This window comes from Chenopodium quinoa, unplaced genomic scaffold (genome assembly GCF_001683475.1).
Source record: "Chenopodium quinoa cultivar QQ74 unplaced genomic scaffold, ASM168347v1, whole genome shotgun sequence".
NCBI lineage: Eukaryota > Viridiplantae > Streptophyta > Magnoliopsida > Caryophyllales > Amaranthaceae > Chenopodium > Chenopodium quinoa.
The window spans coordinates 425,979-444,659 of record NW_018743066.1 but is presented as its reverse complement, the minus strand read 5'-3'; the positions used below and the strand labels follow the sequence as shown (position 1 = coordinate 444,659).

The 18,681-nt window shown below is 34.7% G+C and overlaps 3 protein-coding genes and 1 non-coding gene across 4 annotated transcripts; 2 read left to right on the top strand and 2 right to left on the bottom strand.

Moving 5' to 3' along the window:
* The first annotated feature begins 6,351 nt into the window (after window positions 1-6,351).
* On the top strand, window positions 6,352-6,423 carry TRNAT-CGU. The gene has a single exon. It is a non-coding gene; the product is annotated as a tRNA-Thr (tRNA).
* A 283-nt stretch (window positions 6,424-6,706) lies between these two features.
* Window positions 6,707-7,518, bottom strand: LOC110731126 (nuclear transcription factor Y subunit B-6-like). Its single transcript, XM_021910960.1, has 2 exons — window positions 7,264-7,518; window positions 6,707-7,162 (listed from the first exon to the last, which is right to left on the bottom strand). The coding sequence occupies exons 1-2, from the start codon at window positions 7,516-7,518 to the stop codon at window positions 6,707-6,709; spliced, it is 711 nt and encodes a 236-aa protein (XP_021766652.1).
* A 1,570-nt stretch (window positions 7,519-9,088) lies between these two features.
* On the bottom strand, window positions 9,089-11,313 carry LOC110731220 (TPD1 protein homolog 1-like). Its single transcript, XM_021911061.1, has 4 exons — window positions 11,191-11,313; window positions 10,143-10,236; window positions 9,769-9,918; window positions 9,089-9,680 (listed from the first exon to the last, which is right to left on the bottom strand). Exons 2-4 carry the CDS (start codon window positions 10,225-10,227, stop codon window positions 9,340-9,342), a joined length of 576 nt encoding a protein of 191 aa, XP_021766753.1. The 5' UTR covers window positions 10,228-10,236; window positions 11,191-11,313; the 3' UTR covers window positions 9,089-9,339.
* Window positions 11,314-11,448: 135 nt separating this feature from the next.
* LOC110731218 lies at window positions 11,449-14,050 on the top strand. The gene has a single exon (XM_021911060.1). The coding sequence runs from the start codon at window positions 11,464-11,466 to the stop codon at window positions 12,229-12,231; it is 768 nt and encodes a 255-aa protein (XP_021766752.1). The 5' UTR covers window positions 11,449-11,463; the 3' UTR covers window positions 12,232-14,050.
* The last annotated feature ends 4,631 nt before the right edge of the window (window positions 14,051-18,681 follow it).

The window sequence follows — 18,681 nt, the reverse complement described above, 5'->3', positions numbered from 1 at the left end:
TCTCATCTTATTTATATTATAGGTCAAGTGGTATCCACATGAATAAAGAATTATGCCCTTATTTATGTTAATATTTATCTGTACCCAAATTATGCAAGAGTTATGTGAACTATTTTTTTTTTAGTTAAGTGAACTATTCGCAAGTTTATTTATTTATTTTTTTATTTTTTTTCATTTAATGAATGATTGTAAATGAAACACAACTACACAAATAATATGGTAGACACTTTCCTTTTCTGGGTGTTTATGTTGAAATTATTTTGATATGTATTTTAGTGAAATTTAATGTAAGTTGAAGAATAATAAAAATATATACATTCTTCTAATTTTATGGAATTATTAATTAAAGGCTTGTTCATATTTACTGAACTGAGCTGAACTGAACTGATTGGAGCTGAACTGAACTGAACTGATTGGAGCTGAACTGAACTGAACTGAAAATAAGTAAATATGAACAGACCCTAAATTACAGGGACACTATTCCATAATGGAAAAATAATCAAAATACTTCATCTGTATTTTTATACTTGCAAGTTGCAACACACCTTTTATCACGCTTGTTTGAGGAGGTGATGAAACGAGGTAAACAAATGAATTAAGCTATGTAATTTAAACTGTAGTAACTTATCCCTTTCTTTTTCTTTCAAAAATAAATAAATTATTCCTTTCTTCTTATAGGTGGTAATTAAATTTTTGTGAATTAATTTTTTTGTATACGTATACCTAATGTAATATATATCTCCCTTAAAATGCACGAGTGCAAAAGAGTGTGTTGCAAGTAAACAAAAACAGATGAAGTATATTTTATAATTTATATACTATATACTACTACGTAGTAAATTTCAAATTCATTATTTCAATGTCCAGATGGTTGATAAAATTTAAGATACTCCCTCCGTGTTTTTTTTAAGTATTACAGTTTAACCGGCACATAGTTTTAGGCAATTTAATTGACTTAAATAAAATAAGAGGTAAATGGGGTAGTTGAAGTATTAAAAAATTATAAAAGAATGATAGTGGGGTTAATAGTTTATTGAAAAATAATGAATGTGAGATGAGAGATATAATAATAATAAAAAAGTAGTATTGGGTTTGGTAGGAACCATGAGAGGAGAGAGATATAATATTTTATTGTAGCTTTTTGCCAAAAAAAAAGGAAGTGTAACACTTAAAAAAACACGGAGGGAGTAACATTATTTATACTTGAATGTTAAATACGGTCAATAATTTGTTCAGATAATGTAGGATATTTAGACATACAATAACATATGACTTATATTTATATAATAATACTTTTTGTAGTTTTGTTTGTAAATAGATATCTAGTTATTATTGACTTGAAATTATTTCTATTGAACTTAAATTATTTTCACTAAATTGAAAGTATTTTTACCAAACTAAAATTAATGTTACCGATTAAAACTTATTTTTACCAATTCTCTAATATTTTTTTAAAATAAATTAAATAACAATGCATTTTGTATGCGACTAGTCACACCATCTAGCAGGACAAAGTGACCCCTATAAATTAAAACTGACCGAGCAACCCCTGTAATACTAATTGAATAACCTCTAACACTGACTAAGTTACCCCTTTCTATAACACTGATTGAATAACTACTATAACACTGACCATATAACACTAGACCTGGAAAATGGGTCGTTCGGGTCGAGTATGGGTCGGGTCAAATACAGGTTAGGTCATTTTGGGCCAGTTAACATTCGGGTTGGGTCATTTCGGGTTTGGGGTATGATTCGAGTTAGGTTTCGGGTCGAGTTATGGTCAGGTCAATTATGAGTCAATTTTGGGTCAGGTATGTTCGGGTCATATATATGGGTCGGGTCCAAATCAAGTCAAGTCATGTTCAGGTTGTTCCATTTGTAGATCAAGCTCAAATCAATAATTTTACATTTTGTTATTAAATCGATTAATGAGCTTAGCTACTGTTGAAAATGAACAATTTGAGTTGTTTTTGGTACTAGACATTTTTAGTTCAATTATAAAGTACTTTTAGTTTGGGTCATGTCGGATATTAGGTCGGTTTGGGTCAATTTCGAGTATCGGGTTTGTTCGGGTCAACTTCGGATGTCGGTTCAGGATCGAGTCAACTCCATTTTCAGGTCAAGTATGGGTCGAGTCGTGTGGGTCAATTCTGGTTTTGGGTCATTATCAAGTCGATTTTTTAGATCAATTTCGGGTCGTGGGTCGGGTCATTCGAGTCTGGGTTAGAATTGCCAAGTCTATATAGCATTGACGAAGTAATTCTTGTAATAGTTGGAGACACGGTTTGGTCAGTTACGTATAAAAGTTTATGATTAAATATATTATAATGAATCTTATTTTACAGAACTTTTTGAAACAAAGATGATGGAAATAAAATTGAGTTATTGGACATTTATTAAAAGTTATGATTAAATTTGTATATATCTGAAATATTAGAATTCATAGTAAAACTTTATACAACAATTTTATCTTAAAAAATCTATCCAAAAATCGTTTACTTAGTATCATATGTGTCACAATAATACCAATGTTAAGACAATTGACGAAAAATTGGAATGCCAAGTGACGTTGCCTCATGACGTGGCTGCGAGATTGACTTTATTTATTAATTGATATGATATGATATAAGTATTATCAAATCAAAAAGTTCATGAATTTGAAATTGGAAATACATGGAATATGGGAAAATATATTATTGTGATATATTTTTTTCATATAGATCTTAATAATATTATTTAGAATAATATAGTGATATTCTAACATATAAGATAGATTTCTGGTAATTTAATATTGTCTAGCAGTCTAGGATTAGAAATGTTTAAGTATGGTAGAGTTTTATATTTCATAGACAATCTCAAATCACCATAAATAATCTATCTTGAAAAATCACAAGATATATATAGATTTATGGTTATTTGATATTGTCTTGGATTAGAAATGTTTATGTATGGTAGAGTTTTATATTCATAGACAACATCAAATTACCATAAATAATCTATCTTTAAAAATCACTAAGATATATATATAGATTAAAGGTTATTTGATATTTTCTGGGATTAAAAATGTTTACTTATGATAGAGTTTTGTATTCATAGACAATATCAAATTACCATAAATGATCTATCTTAAAAAATCACTAAGATATATATAGATTTATGGTTATTTGATATTGTCTAGAGTTAGAAATGTTTACGTATGATAGAGACCGTAGAGTTTTATTCCAAATATATTTCATTTCTTATTATATGTGATTGATTCCATATGGGACTAACATTATGAAAACGGAGGGCCATATACAAAGTATCTATTCAAGGCTTTGATTCTTTGTGCGCTTGCTTATTTATTGTACTGTTAAGGCCCTGTTCACTTTACCTTGCAAAAATAATATTAAGTAAAAAATATTTTAGTTTAATAAATAAGTGCAATTCAGTCAAATTCAGTAGTTTTAAAGAAGAAATATAATAAAAAAATATGCTAAAATAATTTCAATTCAACAATAATAATTTTAATTTTGTAAAATTAATTTTTGTTTAGTAAAAATAATTTGAGTTATTTAGTTGCTGTTTGGTTACACTTATTTTCCATGGGCACTCAAAAGTCTTAGGAAATGCAAAATTCACGAGTTGTTTGGTTAACCAAAAAAGTGTAAAATGGAGGAAGCTGAAATTCATGAGAATTTGAAGTTCCCATGTATTATAGGAATTAAATTATCTAGGTCCCCGGTCGAAACCTCCAAAATTTCACAAAAAGCGTGGATATTAGCCTTCGACTTTGGAATTTTTTGATTTTTTTTCACCCAGAAATAAAAATTGCTGAAATGTTTACCATGGTCCCTAATATCCTCCGGGAGTCCAATTGGGTGGGTGGAACCATCCAATTTACCTTTTAACGACCAATTTACCGGTTTACAACTTCCACCGATTTCATTAATTCAAGCCCACCACGAACATTTATGACAACAAATAATGATCATATATGATTCCAAATGAAATTATATGACCCCGAGATGTATTCCCTAGAATTTCAAGACTTTTCAAAACCGAGCCCCGAAAACTATAAAAATTCTCAAAAAGCGTGGATATATAGCCATCAATTTTTGAATTTTTTTGACTTTTTTTCGCCCGTCAATAAAAATTGCAGAAATGTTTACTATGATCTCTAATATCCTTCGGGAGTCCAATTGGGTGGGTGGAACCATCCAATTTGCCTTTAAACGGGCAATTTACCGATTTACAACTCTCACCGATTTCATTAATTCAAGCCTGTCAGGCTGCCACGAACATTTATGACAACATATAATGATCATTTATGGTTCCAAACTGCATTACATGACCCTGAGATATATCCCAAAAAATCTCAAGTCTTTTCGACAATAGTCCCCGAAACCCCAAAATTTCTCAAAAAGCATGGAATTAACCTTCAATTTTGGAATTTTTTTGACTTTTTTTCGCCCGAAAATATAAATTGCCGAAATTTTTACCATGGTCCCTAATACCCCCTAGGAGTCTAATTAGGTGGGTGGAACCATCCAATTTGCCTTTAAACAGCCAATTTACCGATTTACAACTTGCACCGATTTCATTAACTCAAGCCTACCACGAACATTTATGACAACATATAATGATCATATATGGTTCCAAATAACATTATATGACCATGAGATTTATTCCCTATAACTTCAAGACTTTTTGACACCGAGCCCCGAAACCTTCAAAATTTCGCAAAATGCATGGATATTAGCCTTCAATTTTGGAATTTTAAGACTTTTTTCGCTCGTAAATAAAAATTGCCGAATTGTTAACCTTGGTCCCTAATAACCTCCGGGAGTCGTATTAGGTGGGTGGAATCATCAAATTTGCTTGTAAACGGCTAATTTATCGGTTTACATCTTGCATCGATTTCATTAACTCAAGCATACCAAGAACATTTATGACAACATATAATGATCATATATGGTTCCAAACGACATTATATGACCCCGAGATGTATCTCCCTAAATTTCAAGGCTTTTAAAGATCCGGCCCTGAAACCTCCAAAATTACTGTATAAGCGTGGATATTAGCCTTTAATTTTGGAATTTTTTGACTTTTTTTCACTTGCCCATAAAAATTGCCAAAATGTTTACCATGGTCCCTAACACCCTCCGATAGTTCAATTGGCTAGATGGAACCATCCAATTTGTCTTTAAACAACCAGTTTACCGGTTTACAATTTGAATCGATTTCATTAACTCAAGCCTACCACGAACATTTATGACAACATATAATGATCATATATGGTTCCAAACGACATTATATGACCCCGAGATGTATTCCCTAAAATCTCAAGGATTTTCGACACCGGGCCTCAAACCTCCAAAATTTCTCAAAAAGCGTGGATATTAGCCTTAAATTTTTGAATTTTTTGACTTTTTTTCGCTTGTAAATAAAAATTACCGAAATTTTTACCACGGTCCCTTATAACTTCCGGGATTCTAATTTGGTGGGTGAAACCATCCAATTTGCCTATTAATGGCGAATTTACTGGTTTACAACTTGCAGCGATTTCATTAACTCAAACCTACCACGGACATTTATGATATCTATAATGATCATTTATTGTTTAAAACAGTATTATATTTCCCCGAGATGTATCCCCTAATTAAAATCTCAAATCTTTTCGACACCGGGTCCCGAAACCTCAAAAGTTTCTCAAAAAGCGTGGATATTAGTCTTCAATTTTGGAATTTTTTGACTATTTTTTATCCGTAAATAAAATTTGCAGAAATGTTTACCATGGTCCCTAATACACTCTGATAGTTCAATTGGCTAAGTGGAACATCCAATTTGCCTTTAAACCACCAATTTACTGGTTTACAACTTGCACCGGTTTCATTAACTCGAGCCTACCACGAACATTTATGACAACAAATAATTATCATATATGGTTTCAAACGACGTTATATGACCCCGAGAAGTATTCCCTAAAATTTCAAATCTTTTCAACACCGGGTCTCGAAACCCCAAAATTTCTTAAAAAACGTGGATAAGAACAAATACTCATTGGTGTACGGTACATCCGGTTGTATATAACAATCTCTCCAAATGACTATCATGCAATGTATTTGTAAGTAATTTTAATAAACTTTTTATTATAAAATTCACGAAATAATTGATTAATGTATTTTATATAATATGACTCCATTGTTTAGGCCTTCGGGGGCCCTATTTAATTTTTCGCTCCGGGCCACAAAAATGTCCGTGATGACAATGTTTTTCTTAACTTGAAAAAAACTTCTAAATAGGGAGTGCTACATATTGTATAATTGTTATTTATATAACTGAAAAAAGGAAATAAATTGTTGTCCAGCCTCTATAGCATAGTGGTATTGCGTTCGCTTCGTAAGCGAAAGGTCGCGAGTTCGATCCTCGCTGGGGGCTTAAATGTGTTCTTTTTTTAACCACAAAATATACTGAGGATAAAAGATTCATACAAATTTGTTTAGGTTTTTTTTTTTTTTTTTTTTTTTTTTCATTGATCATCTCTAAATGATCTCCCTCGTCAGCTGACAAGTAAGCACTAGCAAATGAGAGGGAGATGAAGTAATTTAGAAGTTGAAGGGACATTAAACACGCCTAATTAAGAATGTTAGTACATTGTTAATTGTTTGCACTAAAAGTGACAACAACAGATGATGCGATGCATACCAGAATCAACAGATTATTATTTATGACGACCATAAGGCTCAAAACTGGTAACAGAGTTAGGAGGACCACCAGCAGCAGCAGCAACAGCAGGAGCACCAACCGCATCAGAAGCAGTAGCAGCAACGGAAGCATCTTTTAAGTAAGCATTGACAGAGGAAAAGTCCCCAAAATAGGCATGATGATGGTGTGAAGGTGGAGGACCAATGTGAAAAACAGGCCCAAAAGCAGCGTACTGATCCATGGCTGCTCTACTGAGCTTGAGGAGGGGCTCACAAGTGCGGATAGAGCCATGTTCCCCCTCCAGCTCCCTGTAACGATGGAGGTAAAGGGTGAGTGGCTCGACGTAGTCGTCGAAACCAAGCTTGCTCATGGCCCACAGTACATCTTCTGCTGTGATTGTCTTACGCTGCTCCCTTTGGCACCTCTCGTTTGCTTCTCCTGTTATGAAGCTAATGTACTCGGACACACACTCCTGCAGTATAATTCCATGTATTTGATATGAGAAAACTTAGGTTTGAAGAAATACATACGATATTATTATTGATATTGAATGGTATGTTAAAAAATGATGACCTGAATGGTTTCCTTGGCATCATCTGAAATTTTGGCATGCGGTGGAAGAATCTTGCGCATGATTCGAATGACATTAGCAATGGGCATAAAGCGATCCTGTTCTCGCACAGTGCACTCATTGTTATTTTGATCAGCTGAGTGGTTACCACTTCCGTTGAAGTTGTTATTCATGTCATGAGACAACACTTTTCCATTGATAGTTGCGCGTATGTGATTCATCTCTCCAGCTACTGCAGCCTTGGATGACAATTTCATTTCTGTGGCAAGTAAAGAATCATACACATCACACATATCAATCTAAACAGAGGGGGAGGGGGGATTACTTCGCTACAATAGGTATGCTGATTGGCCCTATTATATACTTACACTTGTTTAATCTACAATTTATTTTCAGTTATATAAATACTCCATTTGAATTGGTATAAGGGAAATAGGTGTTAATGCTTGTATAATTGTATTAACGTTCATTGGTTTTCTCCAGCTAAAAGAAGGCAATTGGTTTTCTGGTGCGTTGGAATTAGTGATGAGGACTTAATTAGACTTAAAGAAGTCCATAATATGGAGTAGTATTACAGTATTAGATGTGTGTTGGTAATAAAAATGGCTGTTGGAAATGCAAGAAAGAGGTTGAAAATTAATTAAAGGGAATCCCTTAACGGAAGTCTGGTGTAGATGTCTAGTTTACCATTCAACGACGGGCCCTAGGCCTAGTACACCCTCAGGGCCGGGCCTGAACTACAACAACATTTGCATTTTCAACAGTAGCATGCAGCTTTTGTTTTTTGAGAAATCTTAATTAACATTCTAAAGACAGTAGTAGATAACAACAACAATTAACAATCTAAAGCCAACAACATACAACATCAACAAGCTAATACATGACACATTCACACCAACGACATATAAAATTAAACACAGCAACAACAGTATACAATTAAGCCCTGAAAATCCGACATGCGATGGGATGCAACTATTCAAAAATGGTTTTAATTTGATAGTGTAGCGTACCTTAAATTAGGACGAGGTTAACTTGGAATGAATTCGCCTAATTATAGAGCAACAACAGCAAGTAGTCAGTCAGTATATATAATAAAGACGAATACACAAACTTAAACTTAAAACCGAAGTAAGAAAGGACCTTACTAATTTAATTTGGGGGTGTGGATATGTAAGAGAATACAAGGAAGGAGAAGAACTAGAGGAGCTTAATTGTTGCGGGGGAATTGAAACAAACTAGGATGGCGAATTCTCAGAGTGTGAAACAGATTTAAATTAAATTACAGTGTGTACAGTAGTCCGTTGGTCAATGGGAGGAGAGAGAATAAGTAACCAAAACATGTTGCTGAGGTTGCATGGTTATTAACAACTAGCTATAGCCCCATTATGGTCATTTTATCACTATTAATACATACATGTGCAACTGCAACTCCTCTTTTTTGTATTCTGTATCAGTCTACACATACCTCTTCACTTTGATTAACACAACTTGTAAATACTGAACCAAAAAATTGTGAGGGTTAAAGTCTAGTCAGGGTCTTCCTTGCCAAAAAATTAAAAATAAAAAACCACCAACTTTACTTTAACTAATACGGAGTAATAAAAAAAAAATACAAGTATAATAATAATCTTGTTAGATTTCACATTATTGATAATTAGAAACAATATGTACATTTTGTTTAATTTAAGCTTTCCTAGACAATATAATAAAAGAAAATTGAAAACTAATATGGAACAAATAAAATATAGACGTAGGTGTTGAGGCATAATTACACATAATTAAGGGTTAAATTTAAATATGAGCGACTGCATTAGACAAAGGGGAAGAGCAACTCTGTTTTCATTTCTCTTACTGCATTGGATTATAGGAGTCATGTACTCATGTGTACAACAAATTTACAAAATTAGAAAAATAGAAAGAAAAACCCAGCATGAGGCAGCGCATGAAGTAAATTTAATTCGTAAATTTACTCACAAAAGCATTATTTTTATTATTATTGGATTCATACACTAACACATTGTATTATGATCATACATACCAAGTACTGTATTATGGCAAACGATTACGTATTTCAGATATTATACACAAGTAACAGAGGAAACAGAGAAAGGATAAATGTGAATACTGTAATACTCAAATATCAACACTTCCGACTGCCCAAGGGGATCACCGTTGTTCACAAGACAGTCATCGTCGGAGATTCTCCGCAACATGGTGGGATGTATGGTGGGGCCCTTATCGAAGTTGAACCCCCCGCAACTAACATGGATGTTACCAAGTCTGCAGGCGTCTGATGTGCAGAAGTTACTTATCACGACTATGACGTATGAAAATTCGATTGGGACTGCTGGGTTCGGCATTTGATTTATGTCTATATCGCGCTCAGAGCATGCTGGTCCAAATCCAAATCTATCAGTGCCTGATCCATAACAACACCAATGTGACGCATTAAAATGAGGGTATCAGCTATTAACCTAAAGTTGAAAATCTTGCAGCATTTTGTTTACCAATTGGTGTTGCGAGAGGGTTAGGGAGTTTATGCGTCAACAAGCTAGAGTTAGTGCCATTGACAAAGTCCTTGGAAAGGACTATTTTAGCAATGTTTATCTCTCTGTTGCTTGTCTCTTCTTTCACTACTGACCTGCTGCCTAAACTTCCTGCCAAAACATGATCAGCACTTAGTAGTAGATACAAAATCACTACTGTATTTGTCCAAAAAAAAAAAAAAAAAAAAAAAACACTTTAGACAAATTTAAAAACTGAGAAAATTAGAGAAGAATGTAGTAAACCAAGACTAGTACAGTGTATTAGCTACGAGTGAGAATTTTGGTTTTTTTTTTTTTTTTACTTGGGGTGGAATTGAAGAGTGGCTGTAGTATACCTGTGATAGAAAGTAGAAGGAAAGTGATAAAGGGCAAGTAATCTTTAAGGTAACATAGCTCCAAACAAGTTCGCGCAGCTCCCATGACACGATCCTAAGGAAGAACAATGATGAGACAATTATATGTACAATAAGTGGGATATATTCAAGAGAAGAACTGAAGAAGCAGCAGCATTTATATATATAATCAAATAGATGTACCAAAGGAGTATACTACGTAGTACGTGCGGTAGTAGGCAATGGGAAATGAAAATGCAATTAATAAGACTATAGCTTAGGCTACTATTTATAAGAAGAAAGATGGATTAATACGAAGAATAATGCAGGTAAATGAGGACTGAAGCAGCATGCATGCAACTGATTTGATCAACTCGCTCTCTTTTAGTCAATTCTCACCCTTATCTTCAAGCCAATTGTATGACAAAATTACACTAATAACCAATTACAAAATTACAGCTATAGCACTACTAATTAATTAAATTACTTATGCGGTAGTTACTAGTTGGTTGTTCTGCCAACGTGATATAGCATAACAACATTCATCACTTGAAAATTACTACGTAGTATGATTCTAACTATATTAGAAATTAAATTCTGACTAGTCTTGTTAATTAAAGATTAATAAGTCTGAACGTGCAAATGTGCAATACAAACAGTTAAAAGTTAAAACCAAGAATGGATCTTACTATTGAAAAGAACATAAACAGTATTAGGATTTCACCAAATAAAAAATAAAATAAATAAATAAACAGTATTAGGATATATTCAAGAATCCATGGCCTCAATCCTCCTCTCAACTCAATCATGTCTATTGGGTGGGTCCATCTAACAACATTGCACAAAATCACAACTTCTGGACTCTCCTATGATTTGTAGCAACTGAAAATATCAATTCAAACAAACCAATAATAAATACTACGTAAATATTATAGACCACATTCACCACAACAATCCTACAGCAGCCCACCGTCCCTATGCATGTAAGATCTAGCATTTGTAACTAGAACCTTCAAAAGCAAGTTGAATAAATAATTGGATAGAGTTTCACCTGTATATTGACTTCTCTACCCTTTCTGTCTTAGGTCGTTACGCATGATCTCACAACTAATAGCCAGGGTATTATGGTCATTCATCATATGACCGTCTTCCATGCAACTTTCAGCAATAGAACTTGGTTGCCCTCTATATAAGGAGAGCCTTCTGCTTCTCCATGAATAAGAAAGTTGTATAGGACCACTCGAATTTCCAGTCATTTTCTTGATCTACTTGACGGTTAATCTGCTCTTTATTTAATTTCCATAGCTAGTTAAGAATCTGAAGAATGTGCCTTCAAGTTGAAGCCTTAAAGCTTGATGATTCACTACTTTCTAAGAGCAATAACATATCAAACCTAAGAACCAAGTACCAATATTATTTTAGAAAAGCTTCAGTGTTGTTCATTTCAATTACTCTATTTTCCTTCCTTCTTTCCTACTTCACTGGCATCTCCTTCCTCTACTCTTACACTTATTATTCCTCCAAGTTTCTCTTGCCATATCTCACCCAAACTTTTGAGAGGAAGTACATGTTTCTTCTCTGCAACGGAATCCTCGTCTTCCTCGCAGGCAGATCAGGTTTGCACAAAGCTTCCTGCAATTTGCCTTCAGAATTACAGACGAAGGTGGCTGAAACTGATATTCACATCCGCGAAAAGATCATGAATGTTGAAGAAGACCTTATGTTGCATCCTGCAGAATCTTTTCATCCTCTATCTGAAGAAGAAGCAGAAATTTCCATTGGAGACGAATTGCTTAAAATACAAGCAGAAGCAGCAGCAGCAACAGTGGCGGAAAATGAGCCAGTTCTGATTGAAGCAGATCATCAAGTGGTAGACTTAGTAGAAGATGGAGCCCAGCTGGATGAAGGAATTGAAATGGAGAACAAGGAAGAAAGTGGGTCGAATATTTTAGAAGGAGAAGAGGATGATACAGAGAGTGAAGGACCTGCAAGCAATACAGAAGAGCTAAATAAGAAGATTGAAGAATTCATTAGAAAGATGAAGGAAGAACTTCAGCTTGAAGCTCAACAACAGCAAATCATTGCTGCATAACTAGTCTACTTTTCCCAACCTTTTCCAGTTCACCATGAATGCACACTACAGGTGCAAGTATATTAAGCTTTTCACCAACCACCTTCCTCCCCCTCCACCAAAAAAAAAAAAACTTTTTCTTCAAACTAGCATTAGTAATGGAAGTTACCGAGTCATTAGTCATTTGTCTTGTTAATACATTTTTCATTTTTGTTTTTTTTCCCCTTCCTCTTTAAGGTCTAGAAGTTTCAAGGGAAAAAAAGATATTCAAATCACTCCTTTTTAGATCAAGAAGAATGATGTTTCCTCCATTTCTCCTTTATTAGTTGCAAAGTTTAGAATGCTCAACTTCGATCAATTATAACTTTAGTTATCAACATCAAGTATATATTGTACACTGAGTCAAATTTAACAAGACATTACACAACAATATTTTACCCTACATATAAATCACCAAAGATATTGCAAGACAAAGTATTGTTATAAAAATAAACAAAGTAATACAAAGTACTCCATACTCAGCTCGTACTAGTTAATGGCAAAATAATTAAACGTCTATTCCTAACATCTCGTGTTACCATCCTTGTTTAATCACCCAAATTGATGACATAATCCTCATATTATAGCCCATGTACTGTGCAACTTTTCAGAAATTATGCATGATAATAGTCCTTTAATTTGCCTAGTTAGTACATGACTCTCTTTTTGTCAGCACTAGGAGTTTTAAGGGGAAAGAAGAGTCAAATCCAGTAAGAGAAAGAGTACTACTAGAGGGTGGGAGACCATTGATGTCTAGTCCTCAAAGTTTTCTGCTACTTTTACTTTTTTTCTTTTTGTTTTATTTCCTATAATGAGTTTATCAGTTAATCACCCATTCAATCATTCCCATGTACTGAACTGTGCTACTTTATCACATATTATGCATAATAATGGGGGCATAATATCTTTACCTGTAATTTACTGTGTAGAAAACACTAGAAACGAATCAACCAAGAAAAGCCAAATCAAACTGTTAGCAGCAAAGTGATACTGTATCCAACCAATTGACTACACGTGTTAAAATTCAATCACAGAAGATCTTGATTCAAAGTGTAAATTTATTCACAACTTTATAGCAATAATTGACTCCAATTTAATAGCAATATTCCATCTTTGATATTCTATGGACGGGGAACACTGCTGCTAGACAATTCTGTTATAACTGTACCGTAAGAATCAAATACACACATACATGAATGGTAATAATGGTAATCAATTTATTTTGCAATGCGAGTCTCATTCATGGCCTATGTTAATCGGACTCTTCATTTCAACTCAAGTACTTATGTCGAACCCTCGACTCTGTGACGTGGATAGGAGACTATGAAACTTCATTTTTGCTCAAAATCATGGAAACTTTTCACAAAATAGCATAGTCAGACACCCAGTCACGTTCCCATGTCGCGCAAGAATACCTGAGTCCTAGTAACATAGCTCATGGTGATGAGTGGTGACCATGGCAATTGAGTAGATAAAAATATGCGTATTTGAGTTGAAAATGCACTTTCACAGACAAATTTATGAGACTTCATGGAACTTTACAGCTTTACTAATTACTACATAGCAACACATATAAACTCATTCCCAAGTATATCTATGAAACAAGAGCTCAGTCTTAAAACTGTTATGAACTGATTCATTCAATGGCTTCACACAAGCTTGTGTTTTCGACGACGACAACAACAACAACAAAATAAAATAAAAAAAAAAAAAAAAAAACAAAAAATTATATGCCTAACAAGTTAAGTACCTAACACACGGAATAAATGACAAGAATGAAGTGGGACTTCAAGAGAGAAAAAACTTACCATAAGATTCTTCAATCATGTATTAGGGGATAAGCTGTTAACTGTTTGGTAACACTGAACTATTTGTAGCTATGGGATTATCCTTGATATCTGTCCATAGAAATCAAGGATAACCAGCCAGCTAAATGCGTGAGCCACCCATTAAGCTTAAACATGTGCTATCAGGCCATAATTGGACCTTAAACACCAACTTGATTATTAGAATACAAAGAATTGTGAATTTTTATTTGATGTAATAAGGCATTCAAGCAATGATTCACAACATAAGGATGTGCTTATTTGTCTTTTACCAGATAAACGATAATGACTGCTCCATGAAATCTTCTCTCTTATGTGGTCCTAAACAATCACAATTTCCTTTTCATGTCCACTATCTTTATCGAACATGAATGAACAACTCATAAACATATATCAAATGGGTCCTCTTGATTAAAAAAAAACAAAAGATGAAAGAATCACCTGAAAACTAATTGCAGAGGCGCATCAAGATTCAAGAGTGATCGAAAAAAAAACACAGGATCTGATTAGCTTCATAACCCATTAAACCTGACAGTTGATAAGTTCCAATGTCATGTGAGTGATGCTAATAGCCATAAATTTTTCATCTGCAGGACATTTAACATAATTGTTAGTAAATAAACAGGAAAGGCAAACTGTGGATGCTTATCTCTTCATTTAACTTACCCGTCGGGATACTAGACAATCCAGCAAAATGTGGATGCTTATCTCTTCATTTGGACAAAATAATGCAAAGCTGTAAAACCGGCTGTGTCCGACACTAGTACACTAGCCAGGGTAAGGTATAAGCATGCATTGGTGAACTTACTTTATTATCTGGCTTATCCTGTAACAATCCAATTTTCTGTTTCCAACACATTCATTGTCAACAAGTTGTTCCAGCCAGATTATGCTATTAGATCTTGTTTCAAAGGAAACTCCTGTCATTCGTCTACATGCAGGTCCCCAAGTATGTAGTGAAGCAGGCAGAGCCATAAGCTAGAGGTGGAACTTGTCTTAATCCCAAAATTTTCTTTCAGTGTCCCAACTTCCCTGCCTGCACGGAGAATTCTTAGTTTCTCACCAGTTCAGATCAGTTTGTATCCTAAGCAAAAGCTCCAAGCAGAGATACTTCCAGACTTCATCTATCATCAAATGTCAGCGGCCAGAGGAAGTCAGCACTCAGCAAGACAACCAACAAACTTAGATGAACTATCTTTTCAACATTGCTGAAAGGACATACTATAAGCAGAATAATGAGTAGGCTTCTTTTAAGGAAAATTCACTAATATGGCCCATACTTGCCCACATATGTACTATTAGGCCACTAGGGTTCACAATACCCACTCATGTACTACTCGTACTATAAATACCCCTCTAAGGGGCCAAAGGTAAAAGAGAGGTCACTCTTACACTAAGATGACCATCCTCCTCCACTCTCTCTCCCCTAAAATCCTCTCAAAATATGCATTGTTTGGCATCTAAGTTGGGCTTCGAAGGCTCCGTCTCGGGGTCTACTCTGGGACTCGGGGTTCATTTTTCCATTCAGGGTCCAAATCCGAGGTTAGCAACCAGCCCTCCAAGGCCCAGTTAGTCCATTTTTTGCCGAAATAGGAAGTAAATTACCAAGACCTTCCTTTGATCAACCAAACTCATGGGAATTTCGAGTGCCCATTGTCATAACGAAACAATTTAAGGAGGAAAATACTTCCTAAAAAGGCAAAAATACAACTTTCAACAGGAATTTATTTCCCAGGTTAACCAAACAAAGCCTGAAGTAAAATTTCCAATCTTTACATGTAATATTATTCGGAAAATTTGTCAATTACTACCGCAAGTTAATACTACTTTGTAAATTACTTCCGCAAATTAAAAAAGTTGTGAATTACTACCGCAAAAAATTTTAAGATGTTGTGATTACTACCAAACCCCCATTAAACCCAACTATGACGTCATTATATCACTTTAACCCATGGTTAAAGCCCTTAACCATGACGTCATTATATCCCTAAACCATTTTCTTTTTTTTGGGGGGTTAAAGCCCTTAACCATGGTCAAACACGGGTTAAAGTGATATAATGACGTCATATTTGGGTTTAATGGGGGGTTTGGTAGTAATCGCAACATCTTAAAAATTTTTGCGGTAGTAATTTACAAAGTGGTATTAACTTGCGGTAGTAATTGGCAAATTATCCATATTATTCTAAGGCATAATTTACCATTTCAAGAACACACAGGGATCAATGGATCATTATATATCAAATAATTCTACTGTACTAATTACTAAAGAAGAAACCTTAGAATTGGTTTGATTATTAATAATGCAATGTCAGGTACTCCAATTGAATATTCAATTGGGATTCCGAATTCCAATTGTCGGACATTATTGACTACACAATATTGAAAAGTTCATTTCTCTGAAATAAAAGAAAAATAAGAAATAAATTGAAGGATTTAAAGCATACCGGAGGAATTTGCTTGTATTTCCTGCGCTCATTGGAGTGGAGTGTGCACTGTTTTTCTTCCGGACTGTAGTAACAGATTGTATTAGCAAGTGTGAAATGTCATTGTGAAATATCAAGATAAACCTAATTTGGGTTTCCAAATTGCATACCAATCTAACACAATTATACAAGGTTATTGATTTAGTGGTGAATGCCGAAACCTTCAAAATTTCTCAAAAACCATAAATATTAGCCTTTAATTTTGGAATTTTTTTACTTATTTTACCCTGGAATAGAAATTGTCAAAATGGACTCAAGCCTATCACGGACATTTATGACATCATTTAATGGTCATATATGGTTCTAAACGACATTATGTGATACTAAGATGTATCTCCTAGAGTCTCAACACTTTTCGCCACCGGGCCCCGTAACTTCAAAAGTTCCTCAAAAAGCTTGGATAATAGCCTTCAATTTTGGAATTTTTTTACTTTTTTCGCCCGAAAATAAAAATTCTCGAGATGTTTACCATGATCCTTAATACCCACCGGGAGTCCAACTGGGTAAGTACGTGAAACCATCCAATTTTCCTTAAAACGGTCAATTTACCAATTCGCAACTTGCACCGATTTTGTGAACTCAAGCCTACCATGAACATTATGACATCATTTAATGGTCATATATGGTTCCAAACGGCATTATATGACCCTAAGATGTATCCCCTAGGGTCTCAACACTTTTCGCCACCGGGCGCCGAAACTTCAAAAATTCCTCAAAAAGCATGGAAAATAGCCTTCAATTTTGGAATTTTTTTCACTTTTTTCGCCCGGAAATAAAAATTGCAGAGATGTTTACCATGGTCCTTGATACCCTCCGGGATTCCAATTGGATGGGTGGAATCATCCAATTTGCCTTAAAACGGTCAATTTACCAATTCGCAACTTGCATCGATTTTGTGAGCTCAAGCCTACCACGGACATTTATGACATCATTTAATAGTCATATATGGTTCCAAACGGCATTATATGACCCTAAAATGTATCCCTTAGGGTCTCAACATTTTTCGCCACCGGGCTCGTAACCTTAAAAATTCCTCAAAAAGCGTGGATAGCAATTTTGGAATTTTTTGACCAATTTTCGCCCAGAAATAAAAATTGCAGAGATGTTTAACATGGTCCCTAACACCCTTCAGGAGTCCAATTGGGTGGGTGGAACCATCCAATTTGCCTTAAAATGGTCAATTTACCAATTCACAACTTGCACCGATTTTGTGAACTCAAGCCTACCACGAACATTTATGACATCAATTAATGGTCATATATGGTTCCAAACGGCATTATATGACTCAATGATGTATCCCCTAGGGTCTCAAAACTTTTCGCCACCGGGCTCGTAACGTCAAAATTTCCAAAAAAAAACGTGGAAAATAGCCTTCAATATTGGAATTTTTATTTTTATTTTTTTAGCCCGGAATCAAAAATTGCCGAGATATTTACCATGGTCCCTAATACCCTCCGCGAGTCCAATTATGTGGGTGGAACCACCCAATTGGCCTTTAAAACGATCAATTTACCAATTCGCAACTTGAACCGATTTTGTGAACTCAAGCCTACCATGGACATTTAAGACATCATATAATGGTCATATATGGTTTCAAACGGCATTATATGACCCTAAGATGTATACCCTAGGGTCTCAACACTTTTCGCCACCGGGCCCCGTAACTTCAAAAATTCCTCAAAAAGCATAGGTAATAGCCTTCAATTTTGGAATTTTTTGACTTTTTTTCGCCCGGAAATAAAAATTGCCGAGGTGTTTAACATGGTCCCTAATACCCTTCGGGAATCCTATTGGGTGGGTGGAACCATCCAATTTACCTTAAAACGATCAATTTACCAATTCGGAACTTGCACTGATTTTGTGAACTCAAGCCTACCTTGGACATTTATGACATCAATTAATGGTCATATATGGTTCCAAACGGCATTACATGACCCAATGATGTATCCCATAGGGTCTCAAAACTTTTCTCCACCGGGCCTGTAACATAAAAAATTTCCACAAAAAACGTGGATAATAAGCCTTCAATTTTGAAATTTTTTGACTTTTTCGCCCAGAATCAAAAATTGTTGAGATGTAATACCCTCTGGGAGTCCAATTAGGTGGGTGGAACCATCCAATTT